At 40.7% G+C, this 18404-nt stretch overlaps 1 protein-coding gene across 1 annotated transcript in view; it reads left to right on the plus strand.

Moving 5' to 3' along the window:
- The window catches only part of atp6ap2 (ATPase H+ transporting accessory protein 2), a 42333-nt gene that overhangs the window by 4312 nt on the left and 19617 nt on the right, over positions 1–18404 (plus strand). Inside the window, exons 2-5 of the mRNA XM_078232588.1 lie at positions 1636–1763; positions 4274–4402; positions 16973–17068; positions 17857–17994. Coding sequence (XP_078088714.1) covers positions 1636–1763; positions 4274–4402; positions 16973–17068; positions 17857–17994 — 491 coding nt within the window. The remainder of the gene's footprint in view (positions 1–1635; positions 1764–4273; positions 4403–16972; positions 17069–17856; positions 17995–18404) is intronic.

An 18404-nucleotide genomic window follows, 5' to 3' on the forward strand; every position in this document is an offset into this window, starting at 1 on the left:
GGTGGGAAAAAAAAATCCTCACATCACTTCTAGTCCTTCTGCTCACTATTTTGAATTTGTGTCCGCAAATTCTTGATATCCTCTTGAGGGATCAGTTTCTCACTATTTACCCTGTCCATACCGCTCAGGATCTTGAATACCTTTATCAAGAATTCTCTCAGTCTTATTTTCTCCAAATAAAACAGACCCATCCTCTCATGTCTATCCTCTTAGCTGTAGTTATCCCTGGAATCATTCACTTGAATCTTTTCTGTATTCTCTCCAATACCTTTTGAATTGACATGCTGAAGGAAAGAAAAGCCATATATATATAATGTGTAATTAATAATGCAACTGAAACTTGGCAGTTTCAAATGTTAAATTTTAGCACTGTGATCACTGCAATGTTAAGTTTTTGCTGTCAACTTTTCATCTCATAAAATATATTAATTCATACTGCGGTTCCGATCCAGAGTGCTTTTTGGTGCTTTTTCATGTACAAGGTTGAAAGAAGTGTGCCAGCAGATGAAAACCATAAAGCAATTATAGCTGAGACTGGTTTGATCCTGACTTGCTATCTGTGCACATTTCACCACAAAAACAGGGAACAAGATCTGGCTTGCTTTTCATCCTCCCTAGCTCAAGGCGGTGATATCAACTATGGTGCCTCAGTCACTATCTGGATTAAGATCAGAATTCTGAATATACTAAGAATTGAAACTGCAATGTTCTGATCAATATTGCAATTTTGTTCAGCAATAACTTAGTCGGTAGAAGCATAGTTTATCCTAGTTACATAAAATCATACACAATTTATGACATAGGTGACCGTTTGGCCCATCTTGTCCGTGCTGGTTGACAAAAAGGTACATAGCCTAATCCTCCCATATTTTAGGATGACCACCTCGTGTATTGCCTTTGCCAAACGTATATTGCTTACTTTAAAAAAAAACCAAAACTGATTTGAGAACTTCTAAGGAATTCATTAAATTATTTCTCTTGTCTCTTTCTCAACCTCCTCTGCCCATCCTTCCTAATCAATCCAATTAGTTATGCTTATGCTGGAAAGTCATTTATGATTCATGATTAGTTGAATATTGTCCATTTTGTTTACCTAAGTATTTAATGATGATTCCACATGGCCAAGTGTCTTAAGGAATGTCTTCAGAGCTCCCTTGGGTGGCACAGTGGTTGGCACTGCTGCCTCACAGTGCCAGGGACCTGGGTTTGATTCCTGGCTTGGGTCACTGTCTGTTTGGAGTTTACACGTTCTCCCTGTGTCTGCGTGGGTTTTCTCCGGGTGTTCCGGTTTTCTCCCACAGTCTGAAAGACGTGCTGGTTAGGTGCATTGACCCGAACAGGCACTGGAGTGTGGCAAGTAGGAGAATTTCACAGTAACTTCATTGCAATGTTAATGTAAGCTTTACTTGTGACTAATAAACTTTTTTAACTTTAACTTGCTTTGAGATTCTTCTTCCATTTTGGTTTAACATAGACCTAATATTCCAATACAGAAGAGTTATTTGCATAGAATTATTTGCATAGAAAATGAAATACTGTACAAAATTTAAACGTGTACTTTCCAAGTTAAATGCAGTTGGTAATGGAAACAAATCAATGTTACAAAAATCTTAACAATCTGTATCCATTTTAAAGGAGTCCTTGGTGGCCGATTCAGCATACTGAGGGCCTCTCAGTCCGTTCATTTCCGAGATGCAGGGCCTTTGCCTGGGGGCCGCATTCCAGATGTTGTATCTTTGTCTATGGGCTTTTCGGTCGAGGAGGTAACTCTCATTGTATTTCTTTCCTATACATTGATGCAGACTCTGATTTATCTATGCAGAGATACTGAAATGGAAAACTCCATTTGCGCTCGACTTTTGAATTCTTCAATTGGGAACTTGTGTATGTGAATGTTATATGCTTTGTAGTTTCACCTGCAGTAACTTATTGGCCAAAACTTTGTAGCAGAAATACTACTGGTGATGTTATCACCACTTGCCATTTTTAAAAGAGTAAATAGCACAGCAATTTCCAGCAACTGCATGAAGACTGTTAAACGCAGAAATCAGGTAGTTGCTGTTTTTGAGTTGTCCTGAGTTGTGCCATATTGGTATCTTGCCAAGAGGCTCTGCATTCAAGTGCATGGAGGGTTATGCAGTTGCATGATAAATACCCATTAAACATGCCAGAAGTGAATTTCTAATGGTGTGATGAGCTTTAATATTGCCAAATGACCTGTTTAGCACTGACCACGACCACACTTTACACGTGTGAAGTCTCAGTTCTTTGGATTTTAATTATTGGAAGTTTTGGAAGAAGTATTTTTTTAAAATTTGTTTCTCTCATCTCTCAATCCCATCTTTTGTTCCCTCTCTTTATTTTGCTTTTTTAATATGATTTGACATTCAGTTAATTATTCTCGCTCCCCCGAGTAACCAGGAGAATAGAGACTGATCATTGAATCCTAATATGATCCTGAACAAAATTGTCTTTCAAAAATAGACTTTATTCATAAAATTTGTCAAAGTACATTATGTAACAGTTCAAATTTGTCATCTTTCAGAACAGTTCATGGCACTTAGAGGTTTTTCACTATGCTTGCAATTGCACCCTGAATAAGATCTATGAACTCAGTACACCCAGGTATTGAGTTGTGACACTCCATAACTGTATATCTCAACACCACATGGGTGTGACATGTTTACAGTAAGGGAACCTGAACAATACTTGACAAAGTAAATCGTACCTGTTTACAATATAATCACCCACAGTAGGTTTGGACTAAGCCTGATCATGATGTTGCAAATATATAAATATTATGATGATCATTCGACAAATTCTTAAAACTGCTAAAGAATTCCTAAAATTGAGCAAATAGACATGATGACCAAAATTACTATGTTATCATAGTGTGTTATCCAATTTTTATAGCACTTGTATATGGATTCATATTACTAAATAGGAACAGGAGCAGCCCATCTGGTCCATCCAAACTGCTCCACCGATTGTTAAGCTCTTGGCCTCACTCCACTTTTTCCTTCCAGCGCTTCACAATCATAGACTTCCTCGTCAATCAAAAATCTGTCTAACTTGGTCTTTAATATATTCAATGACCTAATCTCTATTGCTCTCTATGGTAGAGAATTTCAAAGATTAATGACCTTCTGAGAACAAATTCCTCCTCCATCTCCATTTTCTGAAACTGTAACCATTAGTTCTAGAAAACATCCCCTCAGTAGCTACCATCTCCAGTCCCCACAGAATCTCATGTTTCAATAAGATCCTGTCTCATTCTTCTAAACTCAAGTGAGTATAGGCCCAACCTGCTCAGCCTTTCATTAAAGGAATCAGCCGGTTGAACCTTCTCTGAACTGCATCCAGTGCAAGTGCATTGTTTCTCGAGTAAGGCAACAAAAACTGTACAAAGTATTCATGTGTTGTCTCTCTAATGCTTTGTACAGCTGTAGCAAGATTTCCCTATTTTTATCCTTCATCCCCTTGCAGTAAAGCCTAACATTTTATTTGTTTTTAGAATTATTTGCTGTACCTGCAGGCTAACCTCTTGTGCTTCATGTACAAAGACACCCAGATCCCTCTTGTCCAGCATTCTGCAGTCTCTCTCCATTTAATTCACATTTTGCTTTTGTATTCTTCCTACCAAAGTGGGCAAACTCGCATTTTTTAACATTATATTCCATCTGCCAAATTTTTGCCCATTCACTTAACCTCTTTCCATCCCTTTGCAAACTGTCTTTGTCAACAAATTTGGCTACAATGCACTCTGTCCCTTTTCCCAAGTCATTAATATGGATTGTAAAAAGTTGAAACCCTAGCACTGATCTCTTTGGCATCCCAGAAGTTAGTTTGCCAGCCTGAAAATGACCTGTTTATTCTGACATTGTTTCCACCTTACATGGACAGAGAACTGGCTAATTAAGTGGAAACAATGTCAGAATAAACAGGTCATTTTCAGGCTGGTACTTGTGTGGTATGAATGTCACTTGCCACTTATCATGCCAGGCCTGAATGTTGTCCAGGTCTTGCTGCATATGAACACTGACTGCGAACATCCCCATGTCTGACCTTATGATAGTGGAAAGGTCATTAATGAAACAGCTGAAGAAGATTGGGTCTACGACACTGTTAGCTTTATTGCAAATCTAAATAACAAATCTATAGAAGAGTTAACAAACTACAAATGTGAAAGTCAACTTTAAGTGTTGTACTTGTGTTTAGCTTGTAAATAGCAGTAACAAATGATGCCTGAAGATTATGCAATTTGGTTTTCAAGGATCTTTTATGGCCTGGACTTAGTATTGGCAGCTTGTTTCATCGACCACGTGCCAACTTTTTAGTGACTGTGAGGGGAGTAGAAGAACTGGTTTTGCCCAAGAGTGAAATTTCGTACGTTGTTGAAAATGTGAGTAATTTTCCAGTTTTTTGTGTGTACCTTGAGAGTTAAAGGAAGGTTCTTGCACTAAAGATGACATGGAAATTGATTTATTATGTTGCAACTTAGAAGTATAATAAAACTTCCTAACCTAGATAGAAAACATTGACCTGATTCCAGTTCATCACTTTTTATGTTAGTCGTAGAAATTATTTCAAGTAATATTCTAGAATTAGTATTTCTAGCTGTATATTTCATTTACCATATCTGTTGTTTTATACTAGTAGATCATCCCCTGTGGTGTTGCATAAGGGAAGTTGGGGCAAAGTGTAATTTTAAAGTGAAGCAGAACTAGGGCGGCACGGTAGCACAGTGGTAGGGCGGCACGGTAGCACAGTGGTAGGGCGGCACGGTAGCACAGTGGTAGGGCGGCACGGTAGCACAGTGGTTAGCATTGCTGCTTCACAGCTCCAGGGTCCCGGGTTCGATTCCCAGCTCGGGTCACTGTCTGTGTGGAGTTTGCACATTCTCCTCGTGTCTGCGTGGGTTTCCTCCGGGTGCTCCGGTTTCCTTCCACAGTCCAAAGATGTGCGGGTTAGGTTGATTGGCCAGGTTAAAAATTGCCCCTTAGAGTCCTGGGATGTGTAGATTAGTGGGTAAATATGTGGGGGTAGGGCCTGGGTGGGATTGTGGTCGGTGTAGACTCGATGGGCCGAATGGCCTCCTTCTGCACTGTCGGGTTTCTAATTACGGCATGACTTGCAGATATAATTCAGTGCCTATTTTAAAATCATGCATTGTTTTTGTATAACTAATTTTATATGATCAAACTTTACAGTAGCAAAGCAGGTTATTCAGCCCCACAGGTTGCTCTTGACATTGATGCTGCATATCTTGATGTCTCTTCCTACCTTGCTTTGCCTAGCTCCAACATATCCTGCTATTTATTTCTCCCAAGTGCAGTTATCCAACTTATCCTTAAACGCCTATATATTAATAGTCACTTTTATAGTTAAAAAGCAAAACTTACAGCAACTTGGAAAACTTAATGGAGGGCGGCACGGTAGCACAGTGGTTAGCACTGCTGCTTCACAGCTCCAGGGTCCTGGGTTCGATTCCCGGCTCGGGTCACTGTCTGTGTGGAGTTTGCACATTCTCCTCGTGTCTGCGTGGGTTTCCTCCGGGTGCTCCGGTTTCCTCCCACAGTCCAAAGATGTGTGGGTTAGGTTGATTGGCCAGGTTAAAAATTGCCCCTTAGAGTCCTGAGATGCGTAGGTTGGAGGGATTAGCGGGTAAATATGTGGGGGTAGGGCCTGGGTGGGATTGTGGTCGGTGCAGACTCGATGGGCCGAATGGCCTCCTTCTGCACTGTAGGGTTTCTATGATTGGGGCACAGGAGTCTTTTTGCTTTATTGACTGAAAAACTGGGAGATACAATGCCAATGTTCATGAGAGGGTATAATTACTATATGACAAGTTTGGATAGGCAATTTCCACTATTTTTGTGAGGACGAATTTATAATGGGGAAACATTGGGTAGAGCATAAGACTAAAGTATTGTTCTGAAGATGGAACAAGGGTGCAGATGTACAAATTTTAAATATGTGGCTATATCTTATGTAATTTTGAATGCGCTGGTCCAATAGTGCCCTGCTCCACCTTAAGTCTTGTCTCTGTGCAATGCAGCATAAAATCAATTTGTAATATCAGGAAATTTAAGTCAGCGCACAGGCTTCCTGCCATTTCTTTTTCTAATTTCTAATTCCCTATGGTTGCAATTATAATAGGAACTGCCTGTGTAAACTTCTCACTCCATAGTTACTCTGACACCCTTCTCCCAGCACTTTAGCCTGTATTACAAAAATAAGCTAATGCTTGTGCTCCAACAAATTCTACCCCTCATTGCTATTTAATTACAAATGGCAAGAAATCAAATAATATATAGATGTAAAAATAGAACATATGATTTTTAAAAATGGCTACTTGCATCTATAGTCCTCAAACCCTGCTTCAGCTGAAGATGATGTACATAGTTTCTCTTGTGGTGTTAAGTATGAGATTTCATGAGTACCATTGAGGGCACCCCACCCTTGAGCTTCACTACTGACTCATCACTTTTACACTTGTATAATTTTTATTCTACATCTCTGAAAACTGTCCTGATAATTGAAAACCAAGCATGCAATTGCACTATAAAGCTTTAGCATAACCTCAGTAGAGTTGATCTGTCTTTATATCCGTGTTCCAATTACTGATTGTCCAGACATTCAAAATGATGAAATGAGAGTGCAGGAAAAACTCGGCAGGTCTGGCTACATCTGTGGAGAGAAAAGCAGAGTTAAAGTTTTGAGTCCATTCTAGAATAGTATTTCGGATTTCTAGCATGTGCAGTATTTTGTTTTTATTCAAAGTGATGAGTCAATTATTTGTCCCATGTTCCTTTCTATGTCGGCACTTATCTGTCACTTTCATATTCACTGGATAATCAGGAAAGGCAACTGAACCTGCCAATTCCACTGTCCTATCTGAAACACTATGCCCAAAGAGTGACATCACTACAGTCCAGCTGAGACCAGCTAACAGTGCACACTGGAGATTGAACCAGGATACTTTCTGGTCTATGCAGCTCAGTCCTGTTACGTAATGCATTTATCTACTGCATTATCAGAAAAGCTCTTCTATATGAAGTTTATTCATAATCATGGGAAATTGGTGCACCCCGGTTTAACAATTGTAGCGTTTAATCAGGCTTCGCTATTTCTCAGTTTTAAATAGACATTCAATTCTCAGTGAGATTTTCAGTTGAACTTATGAATTTTCCGTGGCATGAATTTTAATGCAATCCGCAACTACATATACAGTGCTAAATTTAAATATTTTGCATACAGGGAACTTTATTGCACTTTAAACCAAGTTTTCCAGTTTTTGTCTCTCTCGACGGGCAAATTTCAGCAAGATGAGTTTTGGCACAACTTTCAACTGAACTTCAAAAAAAAGTATTAAGTGCACCCACTGGGCCCACCCCCTCTGTCCCTCCCTGGCAACTAGGTGTGATGAGACCTAAAACCTTTAACCTATTAAGAAGTTTAGGCCTGTCTGACAAACGTGGCACACAATCATATAAGCACATTGTAAAAAACTGGAGCTGCATTTCTTCCCTAAGCCACTTAGGGAATGAACTCAAGACCAGGCCAAACAAATGAACACAGATGAATTCCAATCAGCGATGAACAAACGGAGTCCTGGCAAAGTTGTGGGTTATGACCAAATCTACATGAACTTCTTAAGCACCTCGGCCAGGTGGCAACAAAATGGCTCTCTGTATTCCTAATCAGAACCGTCCAGGAGAAGCAACTGGCAGAAAACTAAGATCATTGCAATCCCCAAACCTGGCAATTTCCAGTTAGACCAATTTCTCTTTTATCCAGGTGTTATAATCTGCTAGAGAGGATAATCTTGCACCATATCCAACCAACTGTGGAAGATGTACTACCTATAGACCAAGCTGGATTCTAAAAAGGAGTGCAGTACAGAAGACCAGGTACTTGCCCTCACCACCCACATCGAAAATAGCTTTCAAAAGCACCTAAAAGCTGGAGTCATCTATCTACCTCCTCACTGCAACATTCAGCACTGTTCGGCACAAAGGCCTACTGGTCAAGCTTTCTAGGATTCTAACACTTATTTTGTTGTTGACACTATCACTTCTCTTCTAGAAAGCAGATTATTTTGAGTCCATTTAGTGCCCAAAGCCAGAAAATGGAAGTGGAAATGAAATGGCCTACTTAAAGGATCAGTACTGGCCTCTACCCTGTGCATAAATGCTAGCTACATGCAGGCGGAAGTTCATCTACGCAGATGTCATCTGCTGTACTTACCAAGCGAGATTTCAGGGACATTACCAGTGTTCTTAATGATAACCTTAGTGCAAACTTTGTCAAAACCGGTGCCTCAAACTAAGTGCTGCCAAAACCATATCATGTGTCTGCCACCTTGACAATGCACAAAGACCAAGAACTTGACCTCTACCTCAACAGCAGTTGCATCAAACGCCATCCTACACCCACCTACCTTGGTATGATTTTGGACTGCACACTGACCTTCAAACCACATAAGGTCTCAGCTAAACTGAAGACTCGCAACAATCTCATCAGCAAACTAGCAGGAACTTCTTGGGGAGCCAACACAAGAATTTCCTCTGGCTCCGTGCTACACAGTAGCTAAGTACTGCACCATGAGGAAAGTTGCAGGAACAATCTGGTCAACAAACACAAATTGGTTACTTGTGCTCTGCAACGTTGCACCACCACACATTCGTTGTGAAGCTAGCACAGCATGATTGTGAGAAAGAATGCATAAAAATTTGGATCTGCCACTAGGAGTAGACATCACCCAACCATCCAGCAAATATCTCATCGCAAGGCAGCCGGTCTGGACCAACTTGCCCAAGCTCGGCAGTTCTGTTGCAGACCTGAGAGGAAGTGTGGCACAACACAGTCCAGAATCAGCACTTGGTTGCTGACCCGCTTTGGAAATCCCAGGCTTTGAACTCCCACGTGGTGAATGGGTCAAATGACCTGTGCTGCTTTGATGGTGTCACTGCCCTACACCAACTGGCTGAAGAGTTTCACATTTGACATTTAGCTGTTCATCAGTGCATGCCAGAGTAATAGTAGTGCTTGTCATAGCAGAAAGATTTAGGTATCACAAAAGAAACCAAGAAGTGGGAGAAACACTTGTGCAGTATGTTGTAGTACGTAAAACGCTCACTGAACATTGAACTGACAGTTTGGTCTGTGGCCTTCATAGTGAAGCAACCCAGAAATGCCTCCTGACCAAGACTAACATCCTGCAGAAATCCATTGAGTTTGCAGTCTATGGAACTGGCTGGAAAAGAGACACAGCAGCTGAATGTGTTGACTCAACTGCCTAATGTACCATTTCTGTCACACAAGATAGAAAGCGGCTGAGTGTCACCATTGTGGAAAGCCTGGTCACCATCCATCTGAATGTTGGTGCAGAAACTTTGAATGCCATCAGCAAGAAGACACATTGAGCATGCATATAAAAACTAAGAAGAAGCACTGAATTCAGAAAACAAGCCAGGGAAAAAACCATCTGCAGTCAGGCATAACAAAAAATAGAATCTCTGTGTAATACAGCAAGCACAGGGGGACCAGAGTGATACTTGAGTCAGAAGAAGGGCACCTCCACATCTTGTCAGTGGCAGGTAGTTCACAGGGCTACAGGGTAACACTGCTGATGGAGCGCAAACCAATTAATACATATGGAACTGGATACAGGGGCAGCAATTTCTCTGGTAAATATCCTCCCTTGATGCCTCAAAATTATTGAAAACAAAAGCAGAGAAACTTGCCTACGATGGACAAAATGGAAGTTAATGTGGAAGTAAATGGACAGACTGCTAAGCCACCACTGTGTGTGGTGAAAGGCAACCAACCTGCTTTAGTTGGATGGTCATGGCTGGATACGATCTGATTAAATTGGGGGGAGGGGAGATGTACTTAGCATTGCAACTGAAGAAACTGGTCTGACAGCTGTTATAAAAGAATGGTGTTGTTTTCAAAGGAGATTTGGGAAGCATTAAGGGAATTACTGTAAAATTGAATATCAAAGCAGACTCTCAACCAAAATTTCTGAAGGCCAAAACCACCCCTTGTGCCATAAGACCAAAAGTCAAAGCCGACCTGGAGTGCTTGGTCAAGGTAGAAGTCTTGGTGTCCTATATAATGAATGGGCAATACCTATCGTTCCAGTGCTCATCCAAATCTGTGGGGATTTCAGGGTTACTGTTAACCCTGTGATATGTGTTGAACAATATCCACTTCCCAGATTGAGAGCCTTTTTGCTGGCTTGGTTGGTTGACAGAAATTCAGCAAAATTTCTGCCATGTTGATGGGGAGTCACAATGTGTTACCATCACAACACACATGGCACTCTACAGATATTGCAACTTGCCTTTTGAAATAGCGTCCGCTCCAGCCCTGTTGCAAAGGGCCATGGACCAGATTCTGAGTGGCTTGCCTGGAGCTCAGTGCTACCTTGATAACATCTTGGTAATGGGCAAAACTGATGAGCTTCACCTCAAGAACTTGGATGCCACCCTAAAAGGGCTAGAGGAGTATCGCCTACATGTTCATAAAGACAAATGAGTTTTTTCAGCCCTCTGTGAAACATTTGGGGCATTTCATTAATGCTGCTGAGCTTCACAAAGCACATTCCAAGGTCAAAGGCTATTGTGGATGCTCCAGCTCCTCAATATCAGCCAGCTTTGCTTGTTGTAGGACTGCTAAATTATTATGGGAAATTCATTCCATAGCTGACAACCCTGCTGAAACCACTGCATGAGCTTCTGTGTCAGAACAAAGCCTGGGAATGAACTGAAGCTGGTGATTCTATATTCAAGGAGGCTAAATCAGCACTCAAATTCTGAAGTAGACAAAGTTTGGCCACTCCTAACCTCTGCAACATGCATTTGATGCACCACCATAAGAAGTTGGGGCCTTTGGTGTGGACAGGCCAGTAGAATTCACTTCACAGACCGAAATAAAGCAGAGGCAAAATGGCAAATTGAACACGAAGCACTGGGCATCATATTTGGGGATCATATTTGGAATCCAGAAAGTTCAGTACCTGTTTTGGATGTAAATTCACACTTCTGACTGATCATCCACCGACACCTCAATACATTCGGTCGAAGCACAGTATCCCTCCTTTAGTTGTAGGCAGGATGCAGCATCAGCCATTAATACTGAGTGCGCACGCACATGACATAAAATATCAAAAATCAACCCTGCATGGCAATGTGGGCAGTCTTATGAGGCTGCTCCTCTGAGTCAGCCATAGAGACACTGCTCATAAAGACATCTTCTACTTTGCAGAAGTGGAGAACATACCCATCACTTCAGTCCAAATCAAGGTGGCCACTCGAGTGGACCCGACATTGGCCAAAATTGTGAACCTTGTGACGCATCGTAACTTTTCCTGGACTTCTCACCTGATCTTCATCCTTCAGGATGTTTGCTTCAGGACATGCAAGTTATTATTCCCCTACATTAAAACCATTGGTGAACTAACTGCTTTCAGGACACGAATAGTTTGCGTAAAAGAGATCGGCAGTGCTACTTTTGGTGGCCAGGCCTGGACTAATACATTGAAGCCAAGGCAAGATCTTGTTCTTTGTGTCAGAGTGTGAGAATTGACACCCTTCATCCATGGGATTGGCTTGATAATGCATCCACGTCAATTTTGCTGGTCGGTAGTGGTGTATGTTCATTCCAGATGGCCAGAAGATTCAGTGATTGTCCTCTGTTACTACTGAGAATTCAAAGTTTTAAAAGAAATGTTCAGTTATTATGGTCGCCAAAACAAATTGTGACAATGAAGCTCAATTCGTGTGTCAGGAATTTGAGAATGTTTTGAGACAGTGGAATTGATCTATCATACCATCCAAGTACTCAGATTATCAGAGAATTGTTCAAACCACGGAACACACTTTAAGGTCATTGCAAGGGCATTCATCTATTCAAAAGCATCTAGGCACAATTCTGATATACTGAAACACGCCACATGCTATGTCTAAAGCAACTCCAGCATTCCTCCTAATGGGATGACAATTGTGCACTTGGTAGGGAAGGTCCAGTTGGGTGCAAGAGGGGGTCTGGATGAGCAACCTAAAACTGGGCATAAGGCAGATGCTGGCATCCCCACTCTTTTCCCCCATGCGCCAGTCTGCCTCTTGTGACCTAGGGCTCCCATGTCTCGCAGACAGCCTAACGTCCCTGGGGCCCCGGGTTCTGACTCGCGGCCACTGGGCCCTTTAAAGGAAACCCTTTTCCAGTAAAGTCATTGGTGTTCACTGCTACTCCAGCCAGCGACTGTTTCTCTCCCATTTGCTGCTAATTGGGAGTGAGCCTGTCACCATCAAATGTGGGTGCAGAAGAGCCTATGATCGGAGGGACAGCTCCTTGCAGAATCCTCCACTCCAATTTTATCTGTTTGACCGGTATTTTGAAAACTGGCTCCTCAGAATGTCTTTTGGGGCTGCCGATTGGACGGGGCTGCCGATTGGACAGCCCTGCCTTAAAATCTATTTTAGGCTAAATTTGGTGTCAGCAATTGTGGTTTGTCAGGTCATGTTAATTATAAATTCCTTCCTTCTGTTCCGTGGTTAACTTCCAAAGTGTGATCATAAGGAATTTCTAATCACTTATACAAACAGTATTTCAATTAAGTAAATACCATTTCATGTTCTAAAATGTATTGATTCAGATTTACAATTTTGAAAATCTGGTGGCTCCTTGGACTGATAATTGAGCTTTGAAATAGAAGCTGAAACAAAGCTTCTCTCACAGTTGGATACTTGTATGCAGTTGCAAAGAAGCTTCCTGAAGATCTGTTACTCTGCCTGTGAGGTTAAAGTAATCGTTAATATGGCAACTGAACATTAACCACATCCAAGCTATTTTGAGGGGCAGAGCAAAGCAGTAAAAGGCAACTGTCTTTATGGTATATTTATTTTACAGAAGTACTTTAAGAAAACCATAAATTCTTTGAAAAGAGGAAACAAAATCATACATTGAAATCATACTGCTACAGTTCAGATATATATTCTTAATGCAGTATATAAAGCAGGATTCTTGCTCAGCCAAATTTTGCATCCAGTAATTTACAACTTATGAAAGCAACAGGAAAAGATCATCAAGCCTTTCCTATCCAGCACATCACAACTATCTGGAGTTTTGACCCATCAGAACTTTGGGGTTTCTTAGGTGAGGCCAAGGGAAGGGAATATAATCTGTGGCTAATTTAGGGAAAAACTCTGGAAATTCCTCTGACTTGCTATTGCAATCCACCAAAACGTCATAGCCTGTAATTCCTCATAATTTCCATAGCTAGGTCTCTATAGCTGAAAATATCCTCTTTATTCAAGAACATCCCTTTTAAAGGACCACAGCAAAACCATACAGTATGGTTTGGTAATCTGTTTCGATAGGAGGATGACTTGGAAATTAAATACTTCCTAATCCATAACACTCCCTCACCCTAGCATTTCCCAAATCGTTTCATATCCATAGTGTCTAGCATTACTACGATCTGTCAATCAAGCTGAATTGAATTCCTGCATTAAAAAAAAAATCTTCAAGATTTTGGTAGGTCAAATGGGATGAAGGAGTACTGTAGAGGATCAGAAGGACCTTGGGGTCCAGGTCCATAGGACTCTGAAATCGTGCACGCAGGTGGAGGAGGTGGTTAAGAAGGCGTATGGTGTGCTGGCCTTTATCAATCGAGGGATTAAGTTTAGGAGTCCGGGGATGATAATGCAGCTATATAAGACCCTCGTCAGACCCCACTTGGAGTACTGTGCTCAGTTCTGGTCGCCTCACTATAGGAAGGATGTGGAAAAGATTGAAAGGGTACAGAGGAGATTTACAAGGATGTTGCCTGGATTGAGTGGCATGCCTTCTGAAGATAGGCTGAGGGAGCTCGGTCTTTTCTCCTTGGAGAGACGAAGGATGAGAGGAGACCTAACAGAGGTGTATAAGATGTTGAGAGGCATAGATCGGGTGGACTCTGAGGCTTTTTCCCAGGGTGGAAATGTCTGCTACGAGAGGACACAGATTTAAGGTGCTGGGGGGTAGGTACAGGGGGAGATGTTAGGGGTAAGTTTTTCTCAGAGGGTGGTGGGCGAGTGGAATTGGCTGCCGTCAGTGGTGGTGGAGGCGAACTCAATAGGGTCTTTTCAGAGACTCCTGGATGAGTACACGGAGCTTAATAGGATGGAGGGTTATAGGTAGGTCTGGAAGGTAGGGATGTGTTCGGCTCAACTTGTGGGCCGAAGGGCCTGTTTGTGCTGTAGTTTTTCTATGTTTCTAAATGCAGACTTGGACAAGATGAAGTTTATAGTTAGTTCTAACTCTTAAGCCTATGTTAATAATCAACACCTCTAAGGCTAGTTATAGTTTTGGTTGCACTTCTCTGCTTTGAAATCCAACAACAATAACTTGCATTTAGTATAATACCCAAAGGCACTTTCACAAGAGCCATTCATTGCATTTGTTGCTTCAAGTGTGGATGTATCACAACCATATGAAGCCTAAATTTTATGCTCACTGCTGTTACTAATGCAGTCTGAAACCTTATTAGTCTTATTGCAGCTTTCTCACAATGCTTGTGAACTTTAAAAAAAAATCTATCACCCATTGCTCAGATACTTTTCTCGGTCTATAATCTTTATAACTTGCCACTTGCACATTTAGGGATCAAGTTTCCACTAGTTATATCAGCTTAATCCAGGTGGTATTGACCAAACCAAGACTGGATAGTTTTTTTACACAAGTGAGCTATGTCCAAAACCGCTTGTTTTCATTTGTTCCCCCAATCTGTTAAACTGGCTCAAGATTCCGTTTCCCAGATTAAGCACTGCCACAAGTGCCCATTGGAATTGCACGATTCCACTGATCAAGCCAATTGGTTCAGGAAGGCTGTTCAACTTGTGCTAATTTTCTTAAACCCACATGCATTCGTAGACACAACTGACCAGTGCATACCAATTAAACTATTAAATGGTTCAGTATATTTTTTAGAAGACAATTAATTGAAGGAATTTGGGTGGAGGATTGGACATTCTGATTAAAATTCCTTATTTTTGATGAACCCATTTTCAGCTGTTTTTTAATAAAACTGCACAGGTTCATCACTCTTGGATGCATCAAGGAATATTTTCTTTTGATTTAAAGAGAGAGTTACATTCTATGATGCTACCCTGTTGTTGGTACGTGGAAAATTGTTTGTGATTACGCAATTGAATTTTAGTGCAAACTTGAAATGTAACCAGCATATTTCAAACATTTTTGAAATTGCACCCAAAGCTGAAGCCCTTTAAGTTTTCCTACTGCAAATGCATAACTTTTTATTTGTCCAAATTGAACTTCATATTTCTCCCAACCTTGCCTCACCTCTTGACACTATATTTCTGTTCTATCCTACCTGCACCCGTCAGTCCTATGACTCTGCATTTTTTTGTATCTCTCTTCCCTCCCTAGATCGCCTTTACCTTTTTTAAATTTCTTTCATTTTAAAAATTTTTCTCAAAACTCATCTTCCATCAAACCTTTTGATCTCCTCCTAAATTTCTCTCCATGGCTTTGCATTTGTTGCCTTATGTTTCCTTTGTGGGGGACTTTGAGGATGTTTGTTAATATAATAAGTGTTGCGTAATACAAGCTGTTGGATATTTTGCTACACATGGGCCTTATCCCTGAATTTATCTAAATTGGCACATAGCCTATAGATTTCATCTAAAGTATATAAAGGGGCAGCACAGTGATTAGCACTGCTGCTTCACAGTGCCAGGATCCCGGGTTCAATTCTGGCCTCTGGTCACTGCCTGTCTGTGTGGAGTTTGCACATTCTCCCCGTGTCTGCGTGCGTTTACTCCGGGTGCTCTGGTTTCCTCCCACAGTCCAAAGATGTGCGGATTAGGTAGATTGGCCATGCTAAATTGCCCCTTAGTGACAGGGGAGCTAGCTGGGGTTATGGGGATAGGACCTGGATGGGATTGTGGTCGATGCAGACTCAATGGGCCGAATGGTGGCCTCCTGCACTGTAGGAATTCTATAGATTCTATTAACTCAAAATAATGTGCTATAACTTATTTGCGTCACTGATTTAACTTGTACTTCAACATGTGTATTTCCAGTCTGAGACAGTGGCAGAACTAGCCTTGCAGGCTAGCTCTCACCTTTTCTGGTTTTGGTCAGCTGAAGAGTCGGTGGTGGTGTGGCCTTTCAAGCTTTGTTTATCTTGCAGTATTGTTGACCAAAGTTAGACTGCCAATGAAGAACAGGAGTACTGCAAGTCAAATGTAGTGTTAGACTTGAATTATCAACCATGTTGCTTTTAAATTCTCTATTGCTCTGTCCAGGGTTACTGTTATATCTTTCACTCCAGGTCCCAAGGTGACACTCAAGTCTGATGGAAGCAGCTGAACTGAACTTGTGTTCCCTTTTCTAAAGACTGAAGGGGAAGTGTAACTTTAGCAGTGGACTTCCTCCGAGGATTTGTGTATCCAATTTGTTTTGCAAAGAACCCACAGTGACACTTATTTCAAATTCCCATTGTTGCATAATCTGCAAACTGTGCTTCATGCATTCTTATTCTGAGCAAAAGGGAGCAATTTGTGGTATTTATGATCTCACTAGTTTTGTTAACTCCAATTTTCATCCAAAAATACATCGTACCATAATCTAGCATTTTGTCTACTGCAACAAGAACTACCACTTGACATTGTTCTAACATATCATCTTGACATTGACCAATGTAAATTGAATAATTCTTAATTACTAATTCATATAAGAAACATGGTTTGTCATTTATTTTACTGATGTAAGTTACTGATTTTCCGTTTCACACTTGCAAGTGACAAATGTTTGTGGGATGTGATGGAGACGGATGTGAAATCCTTGTGTGAGGCGTTTGAATTTTTATGCCTTTAAACTTGAGCCATAGCACATCAAGTATCACTTAATCCAAATTGAATAATTCTAAAAATGATTTTACCTTTTTCATTTTTTGTAGCCAATCCCTTTCACTCTGGATAGTATTTCAAATTCTATCCACTCGCTGTTCTCTGAAGAAACACCAGTGATTCTACAATTAACCCCCAGTGAGGAGGTGAGTTGGGAGGATATGCAAAAAAACTGTTATCATATTTCAACTTGCTGAGAATTTACAGATGACACAAATATTTGCATTTTCTACTTTGAGATGATGCAATAAATATGAGAGAGGAATTTCCATACAGCATCTATTCCAGCTGCTTTTTGTTTTCTTTTTTCTTTTCTGATGTTCCAAAGAAAGTAGTTGCAGAGTTATGGTTCTAAAGTCTTGTCTGGTACTCTGTGAGCCCATTCAGTGAGGATCAGCAGTTTTTTTTTCAATCTTGTGGGCTATCACTGTCCATCCAGTGTTTTCACTCGAGCACATCTGGCAAGAGTAATTGAATAATGACTAGGGAGCTGGTGGAATTAAATTCAATTAATAAATCTGGAATATAAAACTAGTCTCGGTATTGATGACCATGAAACCATCATCGATTGTTTTAAAAACCCATTTGATTCATTAACGTCCTTTTTGTGTAACTCCAGACCCAGAATGTGGTTGGTTCTTAACTGCCCTCTGAAATGGCCTGGCAAGCCACTCAGTTCAAGGATAATTTGAGATGGGCAACAAATGCTGGCTTTGTTAGTAATGCCATATCCAATGAAAGAATAAAGAACAAAAAAGTAATAGGTACCAAGTTTGATTTTGGTATTTTTCCTTTGCTAGTGCAGAACACACGGTGATTTATTTAGTATTTGGATAACAACAAGTCAGCACAAATCAGTCATTGAACTTTGGAAGCTTTACATTTTAACTCTGAAAACTGAATAATAAGATTTGACTTGTAAATTCTTTTTTAGAGACTATACATGGTGGGAAAGGCAAACACCATTTTTGAAGATCTTCCTGTAACATTACGACAGATGCGTAACTGTTTGTTCCAGGATGACTCTGTTCTGAGTTTCCTTCCTCATAACTCTCTGAATAAAAATAACGAGGTAAGAGGAAGTAGGGGATTTCACTAGCAGGTACTTTTGACTTGCGTTAGTAATCCTACAAGACAATACCTTAACTGTGGGGCAGCTCTAGCTGGACAAATTGTGGAATGCTTACCAGTTTTTCAGTTGCTTACTGTATGTCTCTCTGCAGCCCAGAGATGTGCCATTTCACCTAGATAAGTCTCAGCGATGTTCCCTCTTATACCCAAACTCTTTGAACTTGGGCAAGTGAAGTGTGTATTATATGGAGATACGATGCAGCCAATCAAAAATGCTACATTTGTAGACTTCTTCATGGCTTGGCTCATAGTGTCTTAAACATAATATCAGAAACACGACTAACTAAAAATTATCCATATGTAAAATTTTACTAGGAACTTGTAGTGGGACTTTCTACATGACTTCTTAGA

This window comes from Mustelus asterias, chromosome 17, assembly GCF_964213995.1.
Source record: "Mustelus asterias chromosome 17, sMusAst1.hap1.1, whole genome shotgun sequence".
NCBI lineage: Eukaryota > Metazoa > Chordata > Chondrichthyes > Carcharhiniformes > Triakidae > Mustelus > Mustelus asterias.